Source organism: Neltuma alba, unplaced genomic scaffold (assembly GCF_004799145.2).
Source record: "Neltuma alba isolate B1F8T4 unplaced genomic scaffold, ASM479914v2 tig00011501_pilon, whole genome shotgun sequence".
In the NCBI taxonomy this organism is placed as follows: Eukaryota; Viridiplantae; Streptophyta; class Magnoliopsida; order Fabales; family Fabaceae; genus Neltuma; species Neltuma alba.
In genome coordinates, this window is record NW_021636169.1 from 464,960 (window position 1) to 492,902 (window position 27,943).

Here is a 27,943-nt window from a genome sequence, read left to right on the forward strand (position 1 = left end):
TTTCAACCTTATGGCATTCTCCCTTCCCCTTCCCATTTCTTCTCTCCTATAAACCCGTGCCACAAACCGGTTTGAAGGCGTCTTTGACTCTAACAAGCACATATGAATTGGTTTTAGTAAAGTTGATGAATTATACAAATCAATGACAAAAGGTATAAAAAAAAAATGATTGAATTGAAAGATATTTAAACTATAGGAATTATTATTTGTTTAAAAAATGAATTAAATAATACGGACAGTAGAAAAAAATAAGAAAGGGAACAAGGGGACAGAAAAAGCCAAAGAGATAATTAAAAAGGGAGAATAATGTGACAAGGTTAGATTGAAAAACACCAAATCACGTCCCCTCATTCTTGCTTCAAGCACTTGGCTGCCCATTTCAGCTTCAAACCACTCTTTTGATGCTTCTTTCTTGTTTCAACCACTGGAATTGCCTCCTCTATTCCATTCTTTCACTTTTTTTTTTTTGGACTCATCCCCTTCTCTTTTAATTTACTGGCTTTACTACATTTATCAAACTAACTGACTGATCCACTAACAGATTGGTTGGGCCCCAAAGGCCCAAACAATTACCCCATAGGCCCATTTAACATTGCCCTTTTAACTATTTTTACCAAATTAACTAAATGAAAAAGATTTCTACAACTCCCTAAAATCACCCTTAAAAAAAAGTCACTGTTGAAGCTAATGGAAAAGAGTCATAAATGTGTGGTTTAAATTTGGTAAAATATCATATAATTGTACACCCACAAAGAATCAACTGTTCCCTTTTTTGTATCATTAATCCTTTTTTTGAAGATTAAAAAAAACGGATTTAAATCTAAAATCATGTGTGGAATTAGCATGTTTATTGGAGTACAGTTGGTTCTGGTTCTGGTTCTGGTTCTGGGGTGTGAATGGTGAAGTGGTGCATGATCTGAATGGAGGGAGCAACATGATAATATCACGTTTTGAGAATGCTCATTATTGCGCATGCACTCATATTAGCAGACAAATTTGATAGAGACCCGACATGAACTTAGAACACGAAAACATTTTTGTGGGGAAGAAAGAACATACTAATTCAAAGGCACTTTGATCTCTCCATTTGAGAAAGTCTTTTGCAACCCCGATATGGAATGCTCTCAATTATGCAGTGAGTCTGCTTTTAGATTGCGATAAGGTTTTAATGCAACCAATCTGCTCATTTGATCACAATCAGAATAACAAGCAGTCAGAAAGTCAAGCACCAGATTTGAGCTCAGATTTTGGAACCTGCTGGCTCGCATTTGGGCCTGAGTTTTTTCCACTTCCATATAGCACAGCACTAGGCTTTAGAGCAACCTAACTCATTTTTATTTTTCAAAGATAGTTATTTGGTTCGATGTATTACCAGACGCTAAATGAATATTTCTTACAGTGGGACTCTGAACCAGTTCATGATATTATGAGAGAAAAGCTCTTTTGTTTGGATTTAATTTCTACTAGTCGTTGTTTTTGACGTATGTTCTAATGGCGTGAGATTAACATCATGATTGAATTCTCTGGGGCTATAAACTCATTGATAACTCCTTACTCTTCTATTCTTTTGAACCGTTTAAAAAAAAAAAGAAGTATATTTTAACTAATGATTTAAACAAATAGTATAGAGATTGGATTTGGATCATCTCATAATCCTTCTTTCTTTTTTCCCCCCTTAGAATCTCATCTTTATTGTTTGATCAAATAATAGATAGTTTAGATTTATATTTTAAAAAGCAGATGTCTCCACCTTCTCTTTCCTGTTTATATAATGTTATAATAATAGTTTTATAAAGTACGAAATCTGAACCATTCATTATTTGATCTAATAGTAAAGATCAGATTTTAAAAAAAAAATCTGGGAGAATCCAAACCCTAGAACTGTATCCCTTAGTGAGCTTACTTAATAAGAATTAATTACCTATTTACTCTCATTATAAATGCAGAAAGTGTCAGAGCGGGCTCTAAAGGAAGCGATCATGCTTTATTGTTCCATTTATTACATGAGCATCGTCCCTTTATTGTATCTATCTGTGACCTTTTAGGACCAGCATGAGGCATTTTAAGAGGCCTTTATCCGCATGATCACACCCTTGAAGGCCACGTAAAGTTTAGGTCAAAAAAGGGTCTTACAAATTTTACGGTTGATAAAATTTTGATTAGTGCTTTTCTCGTGTTGGGGAAAAATTTATCTGTCAATAATCCGAGTTAAAACATGTTATTTGAATAATTAATGTACTTTATTTTTTTCTGAAGATAAAAAAGGCCGGGTGATGATTACTTTTCTCTGTACCTTTATAGACCTGTTAGCTATTGACCGATTGCCCTACAATGATAACGTGGAAGATTGTTCCAAACGGACTTATGATGACATAATCAACTGCTTCCCCAATTGAAATCCTCGTTTAAGAAGCCGGCTTTATCTTATTGACTAAATCTCTTCGAAATCTATCTTATGATGACTTGACCATTCCACAACTTGGACTGCTTATAACTAATCACCTAAAGATTTATAACAGCTACGCATAAAACGTGGACGTGTTAAGTCGATAATGCTTAAATTTAGCCTAATGGTACTATTATCAGATAACCATATTCTTAAAAAGGTGTGTGTGGGACAAAAAATTAACCTTAATTTGAACAGCAAAACCAAGCATTTTTTGTGTAGTTGGAAACATTCTCTTAAATTTTGATACATGTGTCCCTCCTTTTTTAAATATAATAGCTAAATAATTAATTTATAGATATTAAAAAATTAGTTATTTATAATATATAACTTTCAGTTCTATTTATAATATCTTATTATAATTTACAAACAGATCTTATAAATAAGACCAGAGATAGATAAATGAATGACGTCTTTTTTAAATATTCTTAGTAATTATGTCTAAATGAATGACGTCTTTTTTAAAATATTCTTAGTAATTATGTCTATCAAAATAAAAAATATTTGACATATATAACCATTATGAATAATATTTTTTAAAATTGAATGAGTATGACTTACAAATGAGATGACATATTACGTAATGGTGTTTTTGAGCAGGAGAAAAAGGGGGAGGAAGAGACGAGGAAGGTGATAGGAAAAGGGGAGGATTACGTCTGAAAAGATGAAAAGATGATTCCATTCCACACAAACTGAATGGTGAACATCAAAGTTGAGCTTCTCTCCACATATATTAACAAAACGCCCCCCGTTGGAATGGGCCCCTCTCCAACTTTTTTTTTTTAATTTGTCCTTTTCCCTCTCTATACTTTGAAAATTTTCTGATGCAGTTTTTGGATATTATGATTCTTTTTTATTACAAACATATCTCTTGCAATTAAAGTGATGCAGAGTTTTTTAAAATAGGCTGCAAAAATGTTGGTTTGGCCCTTCATCAATATAATTAATCATCATCTAATTGACAGTAATTAATTATACATTTTTAATTTTTAATTGCACTTGCTAGCATTGTGAGAGAAAGCTGAGGAGGGAAATTTACTAATCCGTCCCATAGGACTTCCTTTGACAACCATTGTGCGTGGAGGACAAGTTTGATAAGAGAATTCAAAATCATATTACTATTATGAATATAAAATATAACTTTGTCAACTAAACTAAAATTTGTTGGCGTAAATGAATGAAGGAATTTTTAAACTTATAAACGGGAATATGAAACCTCACTTGCATACCATGGGGAAAATGTCATATTTGGGACGAATTTAAAGAAGAAAAAGATAAATAAATGTTATAATGAGGTGCCACAGGTCAAAGAGAGGCGGGTCAAATACCCCATTACCCATGAACTGAAAGGAAAAGAAATGCAGAATCCCTACTTCCAATTGGTGCCTTTTCTTATGCGCCAATGGAGTGGGTGAAGTGGTGGACGGGTGGCATTGTTGTTTGTCTTTTGGTGCTTTGTGGGAATGCTCACACGTTTTGCTCCTCCTTTTAAACCCTATTACAAATTTACACATTATTCACTTAGAGCTTTGTTCCGGACAAGAACAATTTTTTAATAGTACTTATAAATATTTAGGGGGTGTTAGAATCAAAACCAAATCATAATTTAAAAGTAATTTTACAATATACAATAAAATATGTGAAATAGTTTATCCCAATTTACAAAGAAGTACTTTTTAGGGATATCCAGAGAGTTTTGGATGGAAGCTAAATCATAATTTTAAAAGTAATTTATATAAATAAATATGTGCAGAAAGTTAACTCTATTTGTTAAAACATACTCTTTAAAAGTTTTTTTTTAAATAATTTTAAACACCCCCAAAACGCCCCCTTTAAAAGAGTAGACAAACAGGCTGTTAAGCAGTGATTTCGAGAAAACGCTGTTCATTCACTATTATACTGCAAGGGAAATTGCAGAACCAACGACTAAATATTCGGACAAAACTACAGTGTTTTTAATTTAATAAGAAAAAATGGGGGAACATTCCCGTTAAAAACTTTATTTGTGAAAGGGGTTTAAATCAGAGTATTGATTATGCTATATGTACAAAATTCACCTTCCGCATATAAAAATTTATCAAGTTCCCCTTATAATTTTCAGCAAGGGATTTCTTTTCCAATTTCTTTAATCTAACCTTTTAGGAGACTATGGTCCTTTGAAAGACTATATGACATAAAAGGATTAAAATGTCCTTTTCAGTTATCAGTTAAAACCAAAGTGGGGAAAAGCAACAAGAAAATTTGTGGGGAGAGGGCGAAAAGAAGAGTGCCTCAAGAGCGAGCATAAGAGCGACGATAGTGGCCAAAAGCTTATGGCTTAATTGGTAAATCACACCTTTGAAGTTTCCGCAACAATGTCCTACGTAGGAACCAGTTTATAAATTAATTTTAATTTTAAATATAAGGCATCAATATATTTTATATATCATATTTATTAATTTTTTAAACTAATTTGTTGACTATAAATTAATATATTAGTAAAAACTTAATTTAATGCCACATGAGGATAATTTTAAGGAGATTATTATGGAAATTTTGTTAGAATTAACTAATTGGTTTAGACTTTTAATCATAAAAGTTAATTAATTAATTTTTATATTAAAAAATTGAGGACTAGCACTAAATATCAGAATAAATGGAAAAGTATACTTGGAATCAAGATTTTAGTATTTATCGCCTCTTCCTAAATGCACAAACTTTGTAAAAGTGACCACCTACTTCCACCCAACCTACCATTTTAGGGGTTTAATTTTAACCTAAAACTTAGGACGCACTAAAGGACATAAGTGAGGATGAAGAAAACATGGGAGCCATAAAAACTTGGGAGAACACAAAGTGCCGGGGGAAAAGGCTCCTATGCAGGAAACAGCTGAAGCCCACGGTATGTGACTAGACAATATGAATATTTTACCAAAACACAAGAATTTAAACCCATCACCCTGTGCTTCTTACTTATCCTAACCACTAGACATGACCTCCATTACCACTTAAAAATATTAAAGAGTAAAGTGGGACAAGACAAGCAGACAAGTAATATTGTAAATAAATAAAAAAAAAAAGATAGAGGTGGGCTCGCAAACTGATTTTATTTTTTCAAACACACCAGTATCTTGATTTTTTTAATAATGTATTTAATGTTCTGATTTTATTTTTCTAATGCTACATCTAGTAACCTGATATTATTTTTTAATTATATCTAACGGGTATTGAATAAATTAAAAGCAAAATTAGGGTGAATATTAGACGCACAAAAAAAATCAAAGTGTTTAAACTTTAAAGCACCTAAAATATAATATAAATAATATCAGCCTATTGATTATATCAGCCTCTCGATGTACTTTTACCATGAAAAAAACAAAAAAAGTGGGGAAAAGACAGAGACAAGCTGTGAGCTCTTGGAAGCTGGAAGTATGAAAGAAAGCACCAAGATTCTGCCTTTTCATTTTTTTTTTTCGTTTTATTTATTTATTTATTTATTTATTTTGGGTGTGTGGGTTATCTTTTCAGTTTTCACTTTCCATCCACATCCTTATCGCCACCCTGTCTATGCCATCACCATCCTCCCCTCTTTTTCCTAGTGCTCTTCACCCTCCGGTAAGGGCGGCCTCCCGCGGTGTTTCTTTTGCTTCATTTGCCATATATGATGCCTGTGAATAATACAAAGAGCACAACCCTTCGTCAACCCGCTCTCATATCATCATTCATGTGAGGTTCTCAACTTTTTTTTAATCTTTATTTTAATATATTCTATAATAATTTTAAGCTCATCTTTTTTTTGGGAAAAAAAAATCCCGTCATATTCATTTAATCATTTTTCAAACACACCCTCAAATTATGCCCTGCCAAAAAATTAAAACGAAAACGAAAATGACTTGATCATACTTTTTGCGAGTGGTCTTTCGTCACGGGCAACGCGTAAGGGTGGGATCCCTCCTCCATGCTGGTCACGCTAATCAATCAAAGGAATTAATAAGTACTCGAGTGATTTGATCAGTGACGTCATAGTTTAAGCTTTTGTCTTATTTTTTACTCTAGCGTGTATGATTTATTAAATTAAAATATTAGTCCAATAAAATCAGAAAATTTTTCAACATGACAAAACTACTCCTCTGATCTTTAATATAAGATTTATTTAACTAATTTGATTAGATTAAAAAAATTAGATAAATTAGTTAATTATAAAAAATGTGATACGTTTTTCCTAAAACATCATAATCATCTTTCTTAATATCTCTATCCATTTTCTACTTGATAACTAAACAATTGGGTTCTATATTAAGGATCAGAGAAGTGATACATAAATTTTTATTTAGACACTTACATTTAGAATTCAATAATGTCTTGTTTGAAATTAAAAAAGTATTATATAAATAGAGATCAAAATTCACATGTAAGGTTTAAATTTATAACTTCAATTCAATGCTTCGAGATACAATATTTTGTGCGTACATTAATCATGATGCACGTGACAGTAACCCCACCGGCTAAGCGAAGAAGGGACATGGGATTTCTTGATGGTGGAGGAGAGGGAGTAGCCGTAGGTGATTACTGCCAACGGGTGAAACATTGCTCGTCTACAATTTCCACGTCATTATTGATATTTATAATTGAAAGTTCCTCCATTGGCTGGCGTGGTTTCGGGGAACGGGGTTGGGTCAACTTTTCGGAAGAGGCCTGAATCCACCAAAAAAAGAAAATCCAATTAACTGCCCACGAATTCCCCACAGAATTTCAATTATGCCATTCTCCTCCGAGTAGCGCCCAGAGCATCTACCGCCCCAGTCCGCAGGGTCTCGCACCCGTATACGTGTACACGGTGTCATTGACCCCCGTAATTATCCCTTGCCTCATCCTTATTTAGGAAAATTAGAAAAGCAAAGCTACTTAAATTTAATTCTTTTATCAATAAAATTTTCATTATTTTTCTTATCTTTTTTTAATTGGTTGGCTGAATGTCTTTTTTCGTTGTTCTTTGGTCACACATTTATAACATAAGGTTTAATTCATAACCTCACATACCAATCATATATTTTTGAGGGTTGATATTGCCATGTTAGGTTTAAGATCAACATTTATTTTTTTAATTTTGACACTGCATATTTAACGTCAACTAAAAGAGGCACTTGATGCCATTGAATTAGAAGACCCTACCTCTGCGGCCACATTTTGAAGCCAATAATTATTTTAAGGGAGAATTATTATGACATTTTGATGAAGGAATTTAATTAATAAGAAGCTCTGATAATAATAATAAGTAAGCAGCATAGACTTATTGTCATTGCATGCTTTCTAATTGTTAAAAGATTGTTGGATGATTAATCATTTTCTTAGGATGTCATAGTAATTCTTCTTTACTTAGTTTGTGGTTAACAAATTATGTCATTTAAATCTTAATGAGCTTTTTTTTTAGATTTTGTTATCATTACATTGCCCAAAAAAAAATACAAAAAGAGGTTTGAACGAAAACGTATATTTAATAAATACAAATATATGACAGTGTAAAATAAGTCGAAAATTCATTCACGACCAATAATTTAGAGAGTAATATCGTGTCTCCATATTAATTGGGAAAAAAGAAAAAAACCATCATGCACATGGAGGGCGATAGTCTGCTACTTCTGCAACACGCCAGTTAATGATGAACCAGTACGGTGTGGTTGATAAGAATATCGGAGCATATCAAATAACAATAATAATAAAATTAATTAATCTTGATTAGTGTGGGAGGCTGACAACTTGGTCAAAGAAAAGAAACAAAGACGACAAAACTAAAAATGTACGAGTATAAGCAAAAGACGAGTAGACAGAACGCTAGGCGACAGGTTTGAATTTGGTATGCATTATAATATGCCGAATTCATATTGTTTGATTTTTATTTTCATTTTAAATATAAAATTTTAATTTATTTTATTTTTTATATTTATTTTTTTTAAACCATCTTTATAATAATAATAATTTTCATCAATACACTTGATTAACAAATATATTTGAAAAAAAAACAACACCTATTTGCTACTCCGTCCCAATGAAACTTGAGAGACCTAATTCGATTTTCGTAGATTTCTCAATCAAATAACTAATTTAACTAATTTTTTTAATCTACTTAAATTAATAAACTAATTCTTAAATTAATGACCAAATGCAGTACTCAATGTTTATTGTCACGATAACAATATGAATCATTTAGATCTAATTAATTTAAACTGTTTAGATTGAAAAAATTAACTTTTTTGAAATTAAAATCTCTCAATTTTAATATCGTTTACATTATGTGTGCCTTTAAAAATATTGATTTAAACCGTTGAATTTTAACCTGTGCCAGTGCTCATGCTTAACCACCTCATGTTTCGACTCAGCTAAAAATTTTCTATTCCAAAACATTAGTGACATCGAAGTCGATCTTTCCAATAATGTTGCACAAACCAATAACGCTACTTTATTCTCCTCTCAAATTCATATTTTTATATTATATGTGAACATTGATTTAAAAATTCATTAAACTATTTGTACATTGCATCTTAAAAACTATTTATACATGAAACATGATGAATTTTGGAGTTACAAGCAACGCAGTCTATATTTTAAATTTATATTAAGTTAACATTATAGTCTCGTGAAAATATTCAATTCACTTAATCAGTTATACTCTTAAAAGATACTTCCCTAATCTTAATAAGACGTGGATTAAATTATTTATCTATGACAAATATGATATGATTTTTTTAAAATAGTCCTAAATAAAATTATACTGTATACTCTTTTAGTTTTATTTATAATTCACTTTTAATAAGTTTGACTAGAATTAAGAAAATTTTTAAAACTCATTAATTCCATACAAAAATTTAGTAAGTTTTCAACTCTGTCCCCTTTAAATATATACACATGATTTATCCAATTGGCCAATTTTGATATCATGCATAACATTTAATATGGTTAAATAGGTAAATTTATATTTTAAAAAAGTTAATGGTATAAAATAATCATTCTCTCTATGTCTTATAAACAGAAGTAGAGAAGTATTAATTTATAAATTAAATAAATTAATTTGAAGAAAATGATAAATATGATAGACCAAATAAATTAAAACATTATACTACCTTTGTTTCATAATGTAAGATTCAAATCGACTCGTATGAAAATATTAAGAAATCTTAATAACTCCAGTCCTTAAAATAATATCCAGTTGATTAAGTTGAGAAAATTACTAACTTTTTTTTTTGGTGATAAACTATTTTGTTATAACATGACATATGTTATATAATCTATCTAAAATACTTATTTATATCATTAGATTATATATTAATTTATAAGTGAGCTAAATTAGTTTAGAGAAAAACTATAAATATAAATACTTTAAAAAAAGTTAGTAATTTTTTAATTTTCTCAAATTAGTCAACCATATCTTATATTAAAGACCATAAATAGTACTTTAAAATATTTATATTTATTATTTTTTTAAACTAATCTAATTGATTTATAAACTAACATATAATATAATAATATAGAAATATTTCAAAATCATCATGTAATGTACATCATAATTAAGTAATTTACTTGATTTCCTAGTATTTAGAATGAAATTCAACCTTCCAACTACTTTCTATGCTGAACGCATGAGGGAATGCCGGAGTAGTATTTAATTAAACATAGTGATTGATTTGGTTGGCCAAGGAACTCATAAAAACATTTAAATGTAAATTAGTTGATAATATGTGAATTGGTTTGTTTTATGAATTTGCCTGGAAAAAAAGGCGTATATCATTTTGGTTGAAAGTCATTTACTCGGCAATAGAATATTCTAATTTGTACCGCACTCTCGGATTGGAGGAGCTGACTTGGAGTCGCTGTCTTATCAGCGCCGGGCACCCAAAGCAAACAAAGTCAAGTGTCGCGTAGGGTCAAAGTTGTAATTAAGCCTAATTCGTTGGGCATTTGTCGCCGGTCTTTCACTCGGACAGCTCAAAATCATTTCATTATAAATCCACTCAAATTCATCGTTTCAGAACTCCAGTGACGGCTAACACAACTTCTTCTTTTCTCTCTCTTTCTCTCTCTGCTCTTCAAGCGCCTGTCCTCCGCACAATCGCTACACTGAACCTGACACTATACAGATTTTGAGGTGCGCCTTTCCAGAATTCCCTCTCTGTCTCCGTTTTTTTTTTCCCACCTTCTGAAGTCGCTGGTTTTGTGAGCTGTGGCATGTATGATCTATTCTTCTGGACTTGTCTGATTTCTTGTTTTTCTTCTGGTGTGTACAAATCTGGATTTGCTTTGAAAAAATGAAATTTACTAATTTATTAGTTCATGTTCTAAAGAAGAGAGGTGGCTGGTCTAGCTGTTGTTGTTGTTTTTTCTTTGTTTTTGAAGTTTGAAAGCCTGCTTCATCTTCCTGGGGAAAGGCTTTCAAATGAAGATCCAACATCTTATTTCTATATCTCACAGTCTGCGAAGAAACCCGGAAGATGCTTGTGTTTCGTTTTGTTTTGAATTTGAGCCCTTTCCTTTATGAACAATTTCTGTTTTGGGTGTTTGTCACCTTGGTTTACGATTGGCATAAGCGGAAAATAAATCAAGAAATGTTTCTCTTTCCTTTTCAGCTTTGATAGCTGAAGACTCATTTATTTGACACAAAACTGTTTCTTTCTCTCTCTCCTAAAAAGTTGAAGAGTTACGTATTTGGTTGGTGGCTCCGGTTGATTTATATCTCTTTGGGATCTGTGATTGTACTCTTTTGATTTCCTAAAATTCCGCAATCGTCTTCTCCCGTTTTTGGTCCCCGGTTACTCTCTTCACAAGCCAGATGCTTTTAATTCTTGGAGAGCCATTCTGTTCTGTAATTACTTCTGGAGAATATGAGAAATGTAAACTTGAGTTTATTTTATTTCTGATCACTCGCTCTATACCTCTTTTCCGATCTCTCTAGTCTTTAGAATCTACCAGTTCTAAAAGTACGAAGCTTGCTGGTGATAAATTTTTGAGGGTTTAGGCTTTAAATCCGCGAGATATGAGGGAGTTCATTAGCGAGACTGTCATAGGATTCTCAATTCTTCATTTGTATGTCATGGTGGAATCTGCTTTTCTATGGCATCTGTGCAATTTTATTAGATCTTCTGTCAAGCTGGTCTAATTTTTAAATTTTCCCTTCTCTCCGTTCAATCCACGTGAAAGCTTTATTAATAGTTTATTCTTATTATGAAGATTGAGTCTCTTCAACACTCTCCTGGACGGTAGGTGCGAATAACTTCTGCCGACAAATGAAGCATCTTTCATCTTTTCAATACGCAGATTGATTAATCAGCGAAACTGCTTAAACTAGCTTTTCACATCTTCTAGACGAGTGATTTGAACAATTGACTTGTTGCGGACAACCTTCACCATCAGAGTTCAGAAGGTTGACTAGTCCTTTCCCAAGTAGAAAATCAACCTGTTTTAGATGCAAACAACTCAGAAACACCCGAGTTCAGTTGGTTTCCATCTGTATCACCAGCCGATGCAAGACACAGGCACATGCCATTTGTCTCATTGCCAGATTTTGCCAAGCAATTTATATAATGAAATCCCTGATGATAGCAGCCAGGGAACCACAGTTTCTTTTGAAAACTACAACCAGCAATACTTTACCCTTGAATCATCCCTACCGCCACCTCCTGGTCCCATAACCTGTGATTCCTCTTCCTTTGCTAGCAATTCATCTAATAGGAGTCCTTTTTCACCACAAGGTTCTCAGACTCAGTCGTCCCTTTCAGATCCGCACCAGTCCCAGGATAACACCTATGGATCACCAATCAGTGGGTGCTCTAGTGTTGATGGTGGTAATGAATTGAAGCACAGACTCAAGGAATTAGAGAATGAATTGTTGGGACCGGAGTCAGATATTGTTGACAGTTGTGATTACTGCCCCGACGGCGGCCACCAGCAAACATCTCCGATGTCTGGATGGAATTGGGACCAGATTGTAGAAATGATTCCTAAGCTTGACTTGAAAGAAGTCCTCATTGCTTGTGCACAAGCTGTGTCCAATGGCGATTTTCAAACCGCAGCAGGATTCATGGATAAAGTATTAGTGAAGATGGTGTCAGTTTCTGGGGATCCACTTCAGAGGTTGGGAGCTTACATGTTGGAGGGGCTTAAAGCGAGGGTGGTATCAACTGGGAGTGCCATCTACAAATCTCTGAAGTGTGAGCAAGAACAACCCCCAACGAGCAAAGAACTGTTAAATTACATGGGCATTCTCTTTAGGATTTGCCCATATTGGCAGTTTGCTTACACATCTGCAAATGCTGTCATCCTAGAAGCAATGCAAAGTGAACCCAGAATTCATATAATTGACTTCCAAATTGCACAGGGCACCCAGTGGAAGTTACTAATTCAGGCTCTTGCACAGCGGCCTGGTGGGCCCCCATGCATTCGGGTAACTGGTGTTGACGACTCCCAATCATTTCATGCTCGAGGTGGAGGGCTTCATATTGTAGGACAGCATTTGGAAAATCATGCCAAGTCTCTTGGAGTGCCGTTTGAGTTCCATAGTGCCGCCATGTCTGGCTGTGAGGTTCAACTTGAGAACCTAGGAGTTCAACCCGGGGAAGCGATTGCTGTGAATTTTCCTTATGTTCTGCATCACATGCCTGATGAGAGTGTTAGCACAGAGAACCACAGAGACAGGCTATTGAGATTGGTCAAGAGCTTGTCACCCAAAGTTATGACCCTTGTTGAGCAGGAATCCAACACCAACACTTCTCCCTTTCACCAAAGGTTTGCTGAGACACTAAATTACTATACAGCCATGTTTGAATCAATTGATGCGGGGAGCTCTAGCAGAGATGATAAGGAGCGGATTAGTGCAGAACAGCACTGTGTGGCTCGAGACATTGTCAACATGATAGCTTGTGAGGGGACAGAGAGGGTAGAGAGGCATGAACTTCTAGGAAAGTGGAGGTCAAGACTTTCCATGGCCGGTTTTAAACAACACCCGTTGAGTGCCTCTACTACGGCTGCAGTCAGAAACTTATTGAAGGGTTTCAAAGAAAAGTACCGTCTTGAATATAGAGATGGTGCTCTCTATCTGTTTTGGATGAACAGAGCTATGTCCACCTCTTCTGCTTGGTGGTGATTTTGACTGCTTCATTGGGACTTGTACATTTTCTCCTGTTTCTTTTCTCCCCTCTCTTTTGAGCTTTAGCATAAGTTAGTTGCATCAGCAGAATCTTCATAGGACTTACTCAAGGTTAATCTTTGATGCAACATTTGTTGTACTAATCTCAGAAGTTGCTGTAAATGTCAAATGCTAGAACGGTTAGTAAAAGAAACCTCCAATTTTAACTTCTTGTCACTCTTCATAGGCATTAATCCAAAAGGATATGGATATAAGGGGCTTAATCTACTGCTATTGGATCAATGCTACTTAATACTGCTCTTTGTTTTATTTATCGTTTTCTAATGATTACTTGATTGACATGACTCTTCAAGAAAAATTAAAGATGATAACGAAGTTCATCTTTCGTCATCTGAATTGCAGTCTTAAAACACGGATCAATTTTGAGAGATCCATGTGGACCACAACGTTGGATTAAAAACAAAAAATTCAAATCCCCACTCTTCACGGTTGTCATGTTCTTGGCCTGTTATTGATCCAATTTTGTCAGTATGCTTGAAATTAAATCATATCATTGCTGACTAAGCGGAATCAAATAACGCATAAAATTGTTCAAGAATTTTATGCAGGCAAATTCTATGAACAGATAAGTAAATAAGAAAAGACCTAGGTCTCCTGCATATTTAAAAATTGGGAAAAAATTGTAGGTACTAAGTTTAAATATTTCACCTACTAATTTTGTTTAAATTAGGATACATAGATTTGTTAAGCACTAATTTTATTATCACTAATTATTTACATTTATACTTATTTATAATTTAAGAAAGAAACTTTTAAGTTTATAAAAATAAATTTAAGAACCTAATTTTTTTAAAAAAATATTAAAGGGCCCAACTCTTAATTGGCCTAGGATAAATTCCTTGGAATTGGATGCACGCCAATGGGATCCTACGGGCTGAATTATTTTTTTTTTTAACAATAATAAAATTTAAATTTATAAAACTATAAGGGTTAAAAATATGTGTATACAACTATATGGGCCTGCCCTTTCTGTGGTAACAATGGGCCCCCTCGATAAGCTGGACTGACCCAATGAGACACTTCCTTGTTTCTTCAAAAACCCTACTTAGGGTTTTTTCATGATCGGCCGCCGAATCACAATCGCACCTCCTTCAGTATAAATATTTGGGTATTCTCAGCGGTAATCATATTCTAGGGTATTACGGCATCCCAAAGCTAGCTTGTCCATTTCAGTTTCAGCTATTGAAAATTCTCCTCCCCGTCTCCTCCTTCTCGTTTGAGAAGTGACTGAGGTATACTTCTCGCTTTTCATGCATTTGTTTCTCTCTAATCTTCAGTCGATCCTTTGTTCTTCTTTTGCGACGGGGGAGTTGCTCAAATCCTTAACTTTTATTTGGGGGCAAACGATCTTGTGTTTGCATATTCCCAAGTTAACGTCGCATACGAATGTTCGTCGACGTTGACGGATCTCTCACACGGGAGATTCTCCGTCGATATTGTCTCATATTCCATCGCCTTGTGGAGCAGCGTTGCTGCCATTACTTCTTGGGACTGGCCATGAGACATACATAGTATTTTTCCTTTTATTTTCTTGGTTCTTAATTCTGTTTTGCAATTCCGAGGTTCTGTTGACTTGTTCTTATACTTTGTTGGCCTGGTGACTGGTGTTGTCTTGCAATTTGTAGTCTCAGATTGGTAAATTTAATTCCATGCTCCTCCCTATTTGGGGGGCAAACTTTCTGTGTTGGCATGGTTCCAAAATATGTATAGCCAATGATGAAATCAATTATCAAAACACCATCTTTCGGGACTGAATGGCTTCTAAGCCTTGATGTTATTCTGCAATTCAGAGGCTATTTACTTTTAGAACCTTTCGTGTAATGTGTTTTCTTGGAGAGCTTGCACTTGTTATTATGCATCCAAATCCTAATAATCAACATCAACTTATCATTCAGCTAATTAGACATTGTGTCATGCAAACTAGGACAGAAAGCCTGTTTCTACACAACCGTGGATGCGTTCCCGTGCGTTCAAATGCCGTTTCTATTTTAATTTGCTTTCTAGTTCATCCTCAAGCTCCGTCCTTTCTCATGCTTATGAAACGTGAATTTTTGTTTTGTTAGGTGTTTACACTATTATGTTTGAAGATATAACGGTTGAGCCAGTGGGGACTTTTAGCTGCATCCAAATTTTCACAATAAAATGCATTTGCAATGCTGCACCAGAAGAACTGTTTCGAGAAACAGGATCCGGCGCAGCTTTGTAAATGCATTCGAATGTGAAGTTTTAAGATCATTCGTTTAGTAGCATGTATTCGATTGTGCTGCTGCTGGTCCGGAAGACCTTTCCTTTATAAGGAGAACCTTGAGCCTTTCCTTTATAAGGAGGAGATTTCAATGGCACTAAGATGGTTTTGCATGGTTACACGAAGGTTTTGTGTGGAGGTAACATTGTTGCTGAATTTAGTCAGTACTTTCGTGTTGGTAAGGAATCTTGCACGCGGTTTCACTTATCTTAAATTTTGTTTTGGTTATGACTCTGTTTCTATGCTGTCATCGAACACCCCCCCCCCCCAAAAAAAGTCATTTGACCCCTTGAAAATAGGTGCTGCAGTGACCAGCAAATTGAGGGAGACAATTACTGTAGCTTCTTGTTTAGACCTTTCTTCTATTGGTGAAGGAATCGTGCTATTTTGATAAAAGCAAATATGAGAAGAGTTTTGTCTAAAGCTGTGAGGGCTTCTCAGAACCTGGTTTCCGAACATGTTGAATTGCTCACCATAACCTCTTTGCGACAACGCGGTCTCCTGTGGACCTTGGATGAAAGGGTTTATTACCAAAAAGTGGGTGGACACAGTTGGTGAAAGGTTGAAACACGGATCGTCACTTGGTGAATGGCTGCTCACGAATTTCAGCGCACTATGGGAAGGCAACGGTTAAAATGTATAAACTGAAACAGGTGTGTTAATATTAGATGTTTTATTGGAAGAAGTGATACTTGTCCCATTATAGCCGGCATTTCCTGGTTCAAATGAGCAACATACGTGGTCTGGCTATGGGCTTGAAGGGAGGCGTAGCCGTTATAAAATTTAATTGTATTTGTACACACTACGGAAGTTTCACTGTATTTTCCTTGTTTCTTTAATCGGTTTAATCCTAAACGAATCTGTGAGTGTGAAGTCACGATCTGTTCACAATCTACCGATAAAGGAAAAATAATTATCTCCTATGTTATGATACGAATGTGAAGTCACATCTACCCAGCTTTATTAGTGTTCTTTATTGTTACAGTTGGAAATTTCACAAATCAACGCGGCAGAGGGCTTAATGCGTCTCTAAGAGATACTCCCTTTTTTTTCTTTATTATAAGAGACAAATAACTGATACGTTAATAAAAAAAACAGTTAAAATTAGTTAAGAATAATTAATGTGTAAAAAGTATAAATTTTTTTTCTAAAAATGCCTTCATTAATAAGGAGAGAGAGTATGAGAGAGAATAATTAAATTATTAAAAGAAAGAGAAGTGGAAGGGAGAGAGAGTGTGAGTTAGAGATAATAAATATAGATAAAATAGGAAATCAACACAAAAAAATAGAGATAACTTTTAAGTGTCTCTTATATATAGGAACATGCTATAAGCATCAAATGTCTCTTATATTAAGGAACGGAGGGAGTATTATTCAATTTGTTCGTGCTGATGCTTAGGATTCATTCAAAAGTTGATTTGATCAAAAGCCTTATCTATTGGCTTCTTTTATAATTAAGATTTTCAAAACAAAAAAATTCTTCGTCGAAGAGTTTGTTTGAGTAGTCATTATCACTCCTTTTCTCTCTCTCTTTTTTTTTTCTGTTTTTTAAAACGTTAATTATAGATTTGATAGGTTACATTAAATTTGACATTATAAGTTGAAGAAAATATGGTTTGTTAGTCTTTATATCATATATTTATTAAATCCAATTTGTTGAGATAAGGTTTAGGATAGAAAACTAACGGACTTAGAAAGTAATCTATCTAATTATTAATAAAATCTTTGGTTGGTTTATTATACATATTGAATTTTTTTAATTGGGATAAAATTAATGGTTAGGATTGTGATCGTGATTCATAACTAAAACCAATTATGAAGATCTTGTTCATCCACGAAATCAAACAAAAAAGCCAATCGTTAAGTACATTATTTTCTCATTGACTGGGAAAGTATGTGGATAAGCATGCATCTCCTTTGTACTTAAAAATGTTGGTTTCAATTCAAATTCAGATTACTAGAAATCAATTGGTTTAAAATATTGATTTGACTTTGAAACATATGAAGTAATTTGAACAGATTCTGAGGATTTGTCCTCTAATCAGTATAAGATAATAGTTGTTTTGACCATTAGCCTCTGCATTTTCTGTTGTCATTGCTTTTCACTGAGTCCGAGACTTGCAGAATGATTTACTCCATCTCTTCTTCATAGTTATTATATCGCAGTTCTTCATACTTTTTTCCATATACTTCTCCTCTGTCTTCATTTGATTATATTCTTTCCTCCATCATTTCTCTCTTTATTAGTAATAAATTCCGAGGAGACAACAATGCAATTCGTGGATGCTTGTTCTTCTGATAAAGTTGTTGAACCATTCATCGAGGTTGATCCAACTGGACGGTATGGAAGATACCGTGAATTATTAGGAGCCGGTGCTACAAAGAAAGTGTACAGAGCTTTTGATCAACTAGAAGGCAAAGAGGTGGCTTGGAACCAAATCTCCTTGCAAAAATTCGCCAATGATGAGGCCATGATCAAAAGACTCTAATACAAGATTGAGTTACTGGGCAATTTGAAGAACGAGCACATCATCGACTTTCACCATTCATGGACAGATGCAGAGAAAAGGACTCTAAACTTCATCACTGAAGCTTTCGCTTCTGGGAGTCTGAGAGGTTACAGAAAAAAGCACCGTCACCTTTCAATTGTAGCTGTGAAGAAATGGTGCAGGCAGATCTTGAAGGGGTTGGAGCATCTTCATCTTCATGATCCTTGTATCATTCACAGAGACCTCAATGGCAGCAACATCTTCATCAATGGGAATCTGGGGCAGATCAAAATTGGAGATTTACGGTTGGCGACTATAGTGGGAGGGAGTCATAGGGCTCATTCCATGATTGGGACGCCAGAGTATGGCACCCAGAGTTGTGTGAACAGAACTACACAGAGAATGTGGATACATATTCATTTGGTATGTGTTTGCTGGAGATGACGACGCTTGAGATTCCTTACAGTGAATGTGATAGTGTTGCAAAAATCTACAAGAAGGTGACCTCTGGAATAAGACCGAATGCCGTGGAAAAGGTCAAAGACCCACAAGTTAAGGGCTTCATTGAGATGTACCAGCTTCCGCCAGGCCTTCTGCATCAGAGCTTCTTCTGGATCCGTTCTTTGATGGGCTAGAGGATGAGTCCGACTACAGCAATGTTGCTTCAGTGTTGTCCATGTTACATTTATACTAAAGCGAACTCGTATCCATTTTAAGGGGGTGTTTGGATGAGGCAAAACCATGGTTTGCAGAATAACTTCTGGAGAATAGATTCTGAAGAGAATAGATTTTGAAAGAATAGATTTTCTGAAAAAGTAATTTTGATAAAGTGAGAGTGTTTGGATAATTATTGTCAGAAGTGCTTTTTGATATATAGAAATTACTAAAAAGGACATAAGTTTAAATGATAATTACATATAAGATATATTTCATAATATATGTTTATTTGAAGTAATAAATTTATTAATAATATATATTTTGGCAACATAATAAATATGGCATAAATAATATAAATAATAAGAAATTAGTGTGTATATATATATTAATAAAATAAATAAATATGTTTTTAGGAAAATGATTTATTTTGCCAAAGAAAATATTATTATTTCTTAAAGATTTTAAAGATGAAATCCCATAATTTTGTTTCACAAAATTAAATAACCACACAAAAAAATTTCATATTAATTGTCTTAATAATAGAGGTTGCAACGAAATATATTTGTTCAAGTAGGTTTTTTTAACAACACATTACATTATCTGAAAAGAAAAAATAAAATAAAAAGGACATAACTACTCTTGTATGTAGTGAACAATTTGATCTCTTATAGAGTCACGAAGCCGAGCCATGTGAGATGAAGAATCTACTGATGAAGGTATATGTGAAGATCCAACTCCATCATCATCATTTTCTTCTGCATAAGAACCTTCTTGTTCAAACTGAATGAAACCAGGATCAGAAATGGATGTTGATCTAATGAAGTTATGTATGGCCATCGTTGCACAAACAATTTGAACCTGTGTTGAAAAGTCATAGCTCGGCATGTTTCCTAAAATTGCAAACTTACTCTTCCAAACTCCAAAAGTTCTTTTGATAGTGCTTCGTAGACTTGAGTGCAAATAATTGAACGCCTCATTGTCATTTTCAAGTGCAGATGACCTTCGGAAATCAGGAAGATGGTAGCGTTCACGTCTGTAGGGACCAAGGTATACCATGGGTGTCAGATAGCCAGCATCCACCAAATAATATTTGCCTACATGAAATATATGATTGGTGTCAATAAAATTTGTTTTCTAACAGTTAAGTATAAATAAATTGTAGGAATTTAAAATATACCTTGAGGCGGATGGGGAAAGTTCATGGAAGGAGTTGTGAGGGCATGGTCAAATATACGAGCATCATGCGCACTACCTTCCCATCCGGCCAATACAAAAGTGAAGCACATGTCCCAATCGCAAACCGCCATTACATTTTGCGTCACTCTTCCTTTCCGGTTAATAAATTTTGTTTGCTCAGTTGCATCAACAATGCATGAAATATGTGTTCCATCAATTGCTCCAATAGCATGTTTGAAAAAGGGCCAGTATCGACCACCGGGCCGTATTTTTGTATGCAAATGCTGAAACGTTGGATCTTTTGGTTTGATGTTGGTCATAGCAAGTCTACAGCATGCCAGTAAGACATTATGAAAATGTCTACTAATTGTCTCCCCTGAATGCTGAAATCTTTCTTGTTGCATCCTACTACTAAGCGCATGGCCAACAGTATTTAAAAACATTGCAACCATTTCATGTATCCCAACATTTCTAGTTTCTCTTAGACCGTGTTGTTGCAATTCTGTGCAAAGACTAAAGAGCACTTCCCTTTCCATCCTAAACATGTTATAACAACGAGTGGAATGGCCTTGTAGAACATCCCTTACCCATGCCTTGCCTGTATAAATACTTGTATGCTGGGGCTCTTTACACAAATGAAGAGAAGCATATCCACCAACTGCTACTACAACTTGATTAACCCGTTTGTTCCGTCGTTTACGATACTTTTCCGCAATTTTAATTTCATCAGCCATTTTTTGTCTTGTCCTGTGCACATAGACATAAAATTCAGAAACCCTAATATGAAATTACTTAACATTTAACAAGAAAATAAGTTGTTTAATTCCTACAGAAATTCAGTAGTCACATAATACAATAGTCTGGTTACATCATTCCTAAAAATAGATACAAATTATCGCAGTCATCTTTTAAGCAACATAAATGAAGTCTCAATCCTTAGTTGCATGCTTCAAGAAGATCAGTAGTTTTTCCCTCTTGTTCTTCAGAGCCACATACATCTCCCTTGCAGCTGGCTTGTCCATAAGAAGTGTTGTGCACCGGCCAAACAGATCAGGATCATCAACAATTTCATTAACTTCATTAAGGTGCTCCATGACTCCCGCAATTGACGTCTCATAAGCACGTGCTTCTTCTTCTAGCTTCCTAGCACGTGCTTCTGAAATCTCTTCATGTTCACGCTGAGAATCATTTTCATTTGCCTGAGCTATCCTGCTTCGTGCATCCGCTATTTTCATAGTGGTAGTAGATTTCTTTTTCATGGATTCACCCTTTTTTCTAACCCCTAATGAGCTACTAGGTCGACTACCACCTGTGCTTCTACTCCCACGAATGGTTTCCTGTCTCATTCCAGTGTTGCCTCCACTTCCTCCACTATTGTCATTGAATGTGACTGAATTAAACTCCCCGCTTATGCCAGTTGGTGCCCCCAAAATTTCATCACTATCTCCAGATCCTTCTTCCATATCATTTTCAGGAACTCCTTCGCTTAGAAGTGTCATGGAAGAAGGTGCCCATGACTGTGGTCCAGTCGCAACTACAAACCCAAAGAGTTGAGTCAATTCAGCCCGAAATTGAAGCCCTCTTTCTCTAAATTTCTCATAGCCTGGAACTTCCTGCGCATTCAACGCCAAAAATATTATACATCATACAAAAAACGTTAACATGGGAGAAAATACAAGCTCAAATAAAGTTAAATGATTACTACTATTTTCTTCTCCCACCAATCATTAGGGGCACTAACAGTATTCCTTTCGGCATCCCATCCTAAACCTGTCTCACGGAGCAGCCTATCCCATAATTGCCACTCCTTTCGCAAGGTATCAAATTTGTTCTTCAATTGGATTTTCGTATAAACTCTCCCAGTCTTTGCAGCAAAGTTCTCCTCAATACTTGTCCAAGCAGGCTTTGTCAAACTAGTTCCTCTTCTTCCCCCTTTTTCAACTTCTTCAATACACAGGTCAATAAAGACCTTTGTGGCTCTTATATCCCATGAAGCTTTGCTATTTTTTTTATTCATTATGCTATAAACCAATTACAACAGTTCAGTTATCACAAGTTCAACCCAAAAGGCATACCATTCAGTTCAGGAGATATGATATAATAGGATAGTATTTAACAAGTATAGCCGCGTGTTTTATAATCCAACGGTATACATACACATTAATAATGACTTTTTTTCCCAGGGGAATTCTTTTCGGTTAACTGACCCAATTTGGCTACAACCAACGATCAAAATCCCATACATATTTCGGTTAACCACTATAACACTGCAAAAGCAACCATCAAGCACAAAAGAGAAAAATTCGAGTGTCCTGTCTCCAAAATAAAATCCACCAAAGGGAAAATAAGATCAAAAAACCCAGATTTGATCAACACACACGAATGCTTTGTCTGTCATACACACACACGAAGCACAACCAGTCACAACCGAGATATTTCCCATCGTATACACACACGATTACCATCAAACAAAATGAAGCCACAACCAGTCACAGCGGCGTTGGCTAAGAAGATCGGGCTTAACTGAAACTCAACATTGTTTTTGGTTTGTCAATAACATAATTTTCTGTCATATCTGATCGGTGTCAAGAAAGCAACCAAAAAAATCAGCCACTACAAGTGAACAAAGCATAGGCAACCGGTGAAACCAACATCTGATTCGGAAGAAAAAAAGGACGCTGGACAACCTCTGTTTCGGGGAAAAAATACGACGCTAGACGGATTCATAATGCACCAGATCTTCCATCTCCAGCCACAACTAACAAGGAAGAAAAGACGGCGACTAGAGCAGCCGAGTAACCTCACCTGAAACGTTGGATCTGACCGACGGAAGAAAAGACGGCGACCAGAGCAGCCGAGTAACCTCACCAGCGCCGAAAGTCACGAGCTCAACGACCTCCCCGGTGGCAAGAAGACCCGTCGAGCTTCAGAAGGGGCGACGGCGAAAGAATGATATGCGCTTGTGTTCAGTGAAAATCATCCGCGCGGAGTGTGTTCTTTCTTACCACCGTCGAGCTTCAAAAGGGGCGACGGTGATTTTTTCTAAATGGGAGGAGGTGATCTCACCGACGGCAATGAATTTTTCGTATAGGAAGCGGCGATCTCACCGTTGGCGACACTAGAAGTAAGCAGAATGGGAGAAGAGAGATCTTTCAGCGAGCATATTTCAGAGCCACAGACAAGTTTTCTACCGTTGAAGAGAAGCTCTGACAAGAGTGATAATTGCGAGCCTTCAGAATCCATAATTTCCCAGCTTATACGAAAACCATGGTTTGGCTGGCTAAAACCATGGTTTTCACCGAAACCCAGGTTTTTCAAAATTTTGGGGTGTTTGGCAATCACCCTTCCCAAACCATGGTTTGGGAGCCAGAAGTGCTTCTAGAGTGATTCCCAAACACCCCCTTTCTGTAGTTAATTCACCCTAAAGAACTTGGTCATATGAATATATCCTACGACAGGTGTATAGAAGATGTGGATTTGTTCATCAAGTTTTAAATTTTATTTAGTCGGCAAGTCCCTGGATTTGTCCAATTCTGCTACCAACCCTAAATTCCCATATCCCTATCCGTATAATATCATTCTTTCGTTTAAGGAAAAATTAATTTGCCAGTTTTTCATCAAATTTTGAATCAGGTCCTCGCAGGAACAAATATCGCTACAAGCACGTGATCATTATGCTGTTGATGTTTGTATGAACTTACCGTTTGAGTTCCGTACGTTGCGATGGATTGTAAAGCTAACTTGAATAACTGAGAAAGAGGTGTAATGCATAGGCATTAATATTGAGCAACTGACAGTACCATACAATCTGATGTGAGTTAACATGCCCATTACACAATACCAATGGAAATTCCACTCAATTCCCAACAGTTTCGATTCCATTCAGACTAACACTATACATGCAACGTTACAGCTTATCCTGCTCACACTTGACAAATCAGCAAGACATGGTATGTATAAGGGGAGCAGCGATGTTTAAACAAAAAGCACTACGCAGGGAAGGGGACCATTTTATGTGTGAGAGCTACATTCAACTTTCTGAGAATCCAAGACATATCTTGCTGTTTCCATAGCTACCTGTCCACTGACATAGTGCTGCCGGCAAACTGGCATGTAGACCTCAGATCCACCTATTAACTCGACCTCCGTTTCCTCTATCTTTCTCAGAGTAAAGAATGCACGCTTCCCACATATTTCACATCGAGCGGTTAATTTTGTTACAGAATCAGCAAGTGGGATTATGTCAAGGACGGAACCAAAGCTTCTCCTGTAAGTATAAACATAAACACCATCAGGACGAGAAGAAGACAGACTTTAACCACGGCATGATAAAATCCTTGACTAAACATGACAAAGTACTTCGGGAACAAAACAAATTTAGATTCCATGAACTCGTTGGTGTGTTGATTATACTTGAGAGGAATGATCCTGTGGTTATTATCTCAGGCAGCCAATTCCCATGAAGAAAATAAATATATAGTTAGGTCTTATCTATCGGTCGATGCTCATTTTCAGCTAAAAAATCTGAACTTGTGTGAGAACAGCATGTTTGGCTATTCTGAAGGTCTATCTAAACAGGAGAAATTTGTAAAGTTTTAGAATAACAAGTACTCACAAAAGCAATACCTTAAATAGGTGCCATCTAAACCAGCCACTATGACTGTTTTACCATCATGATCAGCAGCTTCACGACAGAAGTCATATAGGTCTTCAAAGAATTGAGCTTCATCGATACCAATCACATCGAGCTGTTATCATGTAGTTAGGAGAATCAAACACAATGCAATAGAAAAGTGGCAACCCTTACAGTACCCATAAAAAACACCAGCCACCTCATCCTGAACCACCCATTATACAAACCTACCATTTCAACGATTTTTGGTGTAAAACTAAATCACACACATAATATGACTAAAAGAATACAGATCACAGTAAGAGTCCATAAGTTTAACATGCACGGTGCACAGTTGCACACAAATGAAAATGCTACACTAAATATACAAAAGTCAATAGTTTCAGAATAATGATACCTGGTCATAAGCATCAAGGCCAAATTTCTGCCGGAAAGATGATAATTTTGTTAGCGCCCAACACCTCAATTTGACCCCATCATGCGTAACAATTGAATCTAATCCATATCTTGTATCCTTGCTAGATTTAATTATTGCCACATTTCTGCACCAGAGAAATATAAAATACCATGAACCTCAAGACGGAGACATTTAAAATGCCATCGAGAATTAAATTTTCCCACAGAACAGTTGCAGAACTTTATGGGCCTCATAAATATCCAATGCATCCACTTGGAATGCTGAAAATTCCTCATTATTTAGAATTGATAAACAACGCTATTTCATTACCATATGGTAGAAGCGATAAACAGATGGGCATGGTCCTTACCCACCATCGATGGCGGACATATGAGCTTCCTCTTACTGAATAAAATGAGGTACCCCAGAGTTATGATGACTAGTGCACAAAAACAGCATTGATTGCTGCAATAATCATAACCACGACGCAGAGAGAAATTTTTGACACTTAACCATTACATGATGGGCATGCTTTCCGGGTTCTCCCACTTTCTAAAGGCCCTTTTTAAATTTATCCAGTTATTATTCCATTCCAAGAAATCAAGCCCTTCCCCCAACAAATCATTAAGCAAATGTTACAAAAATTGGTCTTAAAATATTCATAGGGAATCACGGATAAAAGGGGGAAAAACATATCAGTGGGGACAAAGTCAACAACAAACTGAGTATTCAACCACTCCAACACTCTTTACAACCACAAATCCTCCCATTCAGAAACAAGTTTAAAATTTTGATTTTTTTTTTTTTTTTTTTGGTTTTCCTGCGGACCACTAGAAATATGATTGTATGCATTTGTCCATGGCAAATTACATAAAACTTTTAATCACTGAGACAAAAACAATTCCACCTTCAAGATAATACATTTCCAGGTGTTCAACAAGAAAGTGAAGTGTGCTCAATCATGAAGTCAAAACTAAACAGAGCAGAGGGGTTCACCTGCCGCTAGTGGTCTCTGATTGCATACGACGAAGAAGAGTGGTAGTTTTGCCGGCGAACATCGGGCCAACAATCACATGAATCTCACCCGACGGTGGCCGAGACGCCTCCATTTGCAAGTTCCGACTCTGGCTCGAGCAAACGAAGCTATTGGATAAAAGGGGCGTTGACTTCAGGTGGAGATGACTGGAAATGCAAGAGGGGTTATGCCGGACGAAAGATTCAAAAGGCCATGCATTAGAAGCAAGAGATATGGTTTGGGGCTTGGGAAGATGAGGAGAAAAAGCCGAGAACTTTGGGCTTAAAATATACTTCATCTTCGAAATAGAGCTCATTTCAGGTATAACAAGAAAAATGGAAGAGGGATTGGAGGGGTTTAAGGGTTTTGCCGGTTAAGGAGGGAAAGACGGTATTTTCATGATATGTGGCGGCAAATTGGCGAGGGTTTTGCACAGGAAGGGCGCCAACAAGTCATGAGAAAAGCAAAGGGCTGAGATTGATGATGCCTTGAGATGGGCGGGTCTTCGATTTCTCAGATTAAAAGTCATAACTCATGAAAGGGCAAGTAGACCAACAAAATGAATAGTATTTTTGGTCCATAATTAAAAATAAATTCCTGATTTTTTTTACTTACAATATTTAAATACATTACCTTGCGTTTAAAGAATAAAAAGTTATGCATGGACATTGACTTCCTCAGATAATTAGAACTATGTTATATTTAAGATTGAAAGGAGTATAAAATAATTTTGTTTTTTTTAATCCATCTAATGTTAAACTCAAAGTATTCATTCATCAACTTAACGAATTTCCTAAATTTACACAAATAAGTTCGACGCAGTGGACTCCTATGAAAAAGTAAATTGTAATTAACAAATCTTAACATTATTTGGGATCTTTAATATGAGATGTAATTTGCACCGGATATAGAAAATGAGTCGTGTACTGTTTTAATATTTATAACTTTGTTAATATTATGATGTTTTATAATGTGAGCCTCTTAAAAGTGTTATTCGTATAATTATTCCAACGATGCTCAGGAGAGAAATGCAAAGAGAATAATTGACATGACAACTACGAAAAAGAAGAACCCTTGGTTTAATATGAACATTAATGCTTAAGGTTTACTTTAATTTTGGGGTTTTATTTTTTTATTTATATGTGATCAAGTCGATTGTGATCGAGTTTAATATTAAGGTTCTTTTTTTTTTTCCTTTTTTTGAAATATTCAAGTGGTGGGTTGTCATGATCGTGTTTATGGGATTCGATCTAATTAGAACAATTCAATTAATGTCTGGATAAATCAATCATTGGACAACTCAAATTCTAATAATGACATCATTTTTTTAATAATTGAACTGGACTTATTTATATGAAGTGATCAGAAAATTGAATTAGTGACTCAAGTGGCAAGTGGGATAACTAATTAAAATTACACTCTTTTAATTTATGCATAGCTGCTTGTGAGTGTTTTATAGAAAATTAGATATTAATTTTTTTATAATTCTATATTTAGTGTTAATTTATTAATATTACGCGATGTATAATGTTGTGTTCTGTACTCCGCATCTTGATTATTGGACAAAATTTATAGAAATAACACGTTGCTCTATAATTAAGACGGAGAGTAAATTAATATAATTTGTAAAATCATAACTACTATTTATCATGTCCAAAAGAAAATGTCTTATATAGGGTGTTGTCTCACACTGCAGTCATAACAATGGTCAA

The 27,943-nt window shown here is 35.3% G+C and overlaps 3 protein-coding genes, 1 long non-coding RNA gene, 1 other non-coding gene and 1 pseudogene across 6 annotated transcripts; 4 read left to right on the forward strand and 2 right to left on the reverse strand.

The window, feature by feature from the left end:
- The first annotated feature begins 10,488 nt into the window (after nt 1-10,488).
- Nucleotides 10,489-13,822, forward strand: LOC114714422 (scarecrow-like protein 13). Its single transcript, XM_028899163.1, has 2 exons — nt 10,489-10,565; nt 11,645-13,822. The coding sequence occupies exon 2, from the start codon at nt 11,880-11,882 to the stop codon at nt 13,554-13,556; it is 1,677 nt and encodes a 558-aa protein (XP_028754996.1). The 5' UTR covers nt 10,489-10,565; nt 11,645-11,879; the 3' UTR covers nt 13,557-13,822.
- An 879-nt stretch (nt 13,823-14,701) lies between these two features.
- On the forward strand, nt 14,702-16,797 carry LOC114714364 (uncharacterized). 2 transcript variants are annotated; one of them, XR_003737438.1, is made up of 2 exons: nt 14,702-14,851; nt 15,683-16,797. It is a non-coding gene; the product is annotated as an uncharacterized LOC114714364 (long non-coding RNA). The 2 variants fall into 2 exon arrangements; XR_003737439.1 differs by lacking the exon at nt 14,702-14,851 and adding an exon at nt 14,862-15,583.
- LOC114714433 (small nucleolar RNA SNORD96 family) lies at nt 15,327-15,415 on the forward strand. The gene has a single exon (XR_003737448.1). It is a non-coding gene; the product is annotated as a small nucleolar RNA SNORD96 family (small nucleolar RNA).
- Nucleotides 16,798-18,134: 1,337 nt separating the features above from the next.
- LOC114714415 (probable serine/threonine-protein kinase WNK11) lies at nt 18,135-19,047 on the forward strand (annotated as a pseudogene).
- Nucleotides 19,048-21,115: 2,068 nt separating this feature from the next.
- On the reverse strand, nt 21,116-22,203 carry LOC114714416 (uncharacterized). Its single transcript, XM_028899154.1, has 2 exons — nt 21,928-22,203; nt 21,116-21,799 (listed from the first exon to the last, which is right to left on the reverse strand). Exons 1-2 carry the CDS (start codon nt 22,201-22,203, stop codon nt 21,116-21,118), a joined length of 960 nt encoding a protein of 319 aa, XP_028754987.1.
- A 1,729-nt stretch (nt 22,204-23,932) lies between these two features.
- On the reverse strand, nt 23,933-26,690 carry LOC114714381 (thymidine kinase a). The gene is made up of 4 exons (XM_028899118.1): nt 26,213-26,690; nt 25,217-25,361; nt 24,813-24,934; nt 23,933-24,453 (listed from the first exon to the last, which is right to left on the reverse strand). The coding sequence occupies exons 1-4, from the start codon at nt 26,545-26,547 to the stop codon at nt 24,198-24,200; spliced, it is 858 nt and encodes a 285-aa protein (XP_028754951.1). The 5' UTR covers nt 26,548-26,690; the 3' UTR covers nt 23,933-24,197.
- Between the last annotated feature and the right edge of the window lie 1,253 nt (nt 26,691-27,943).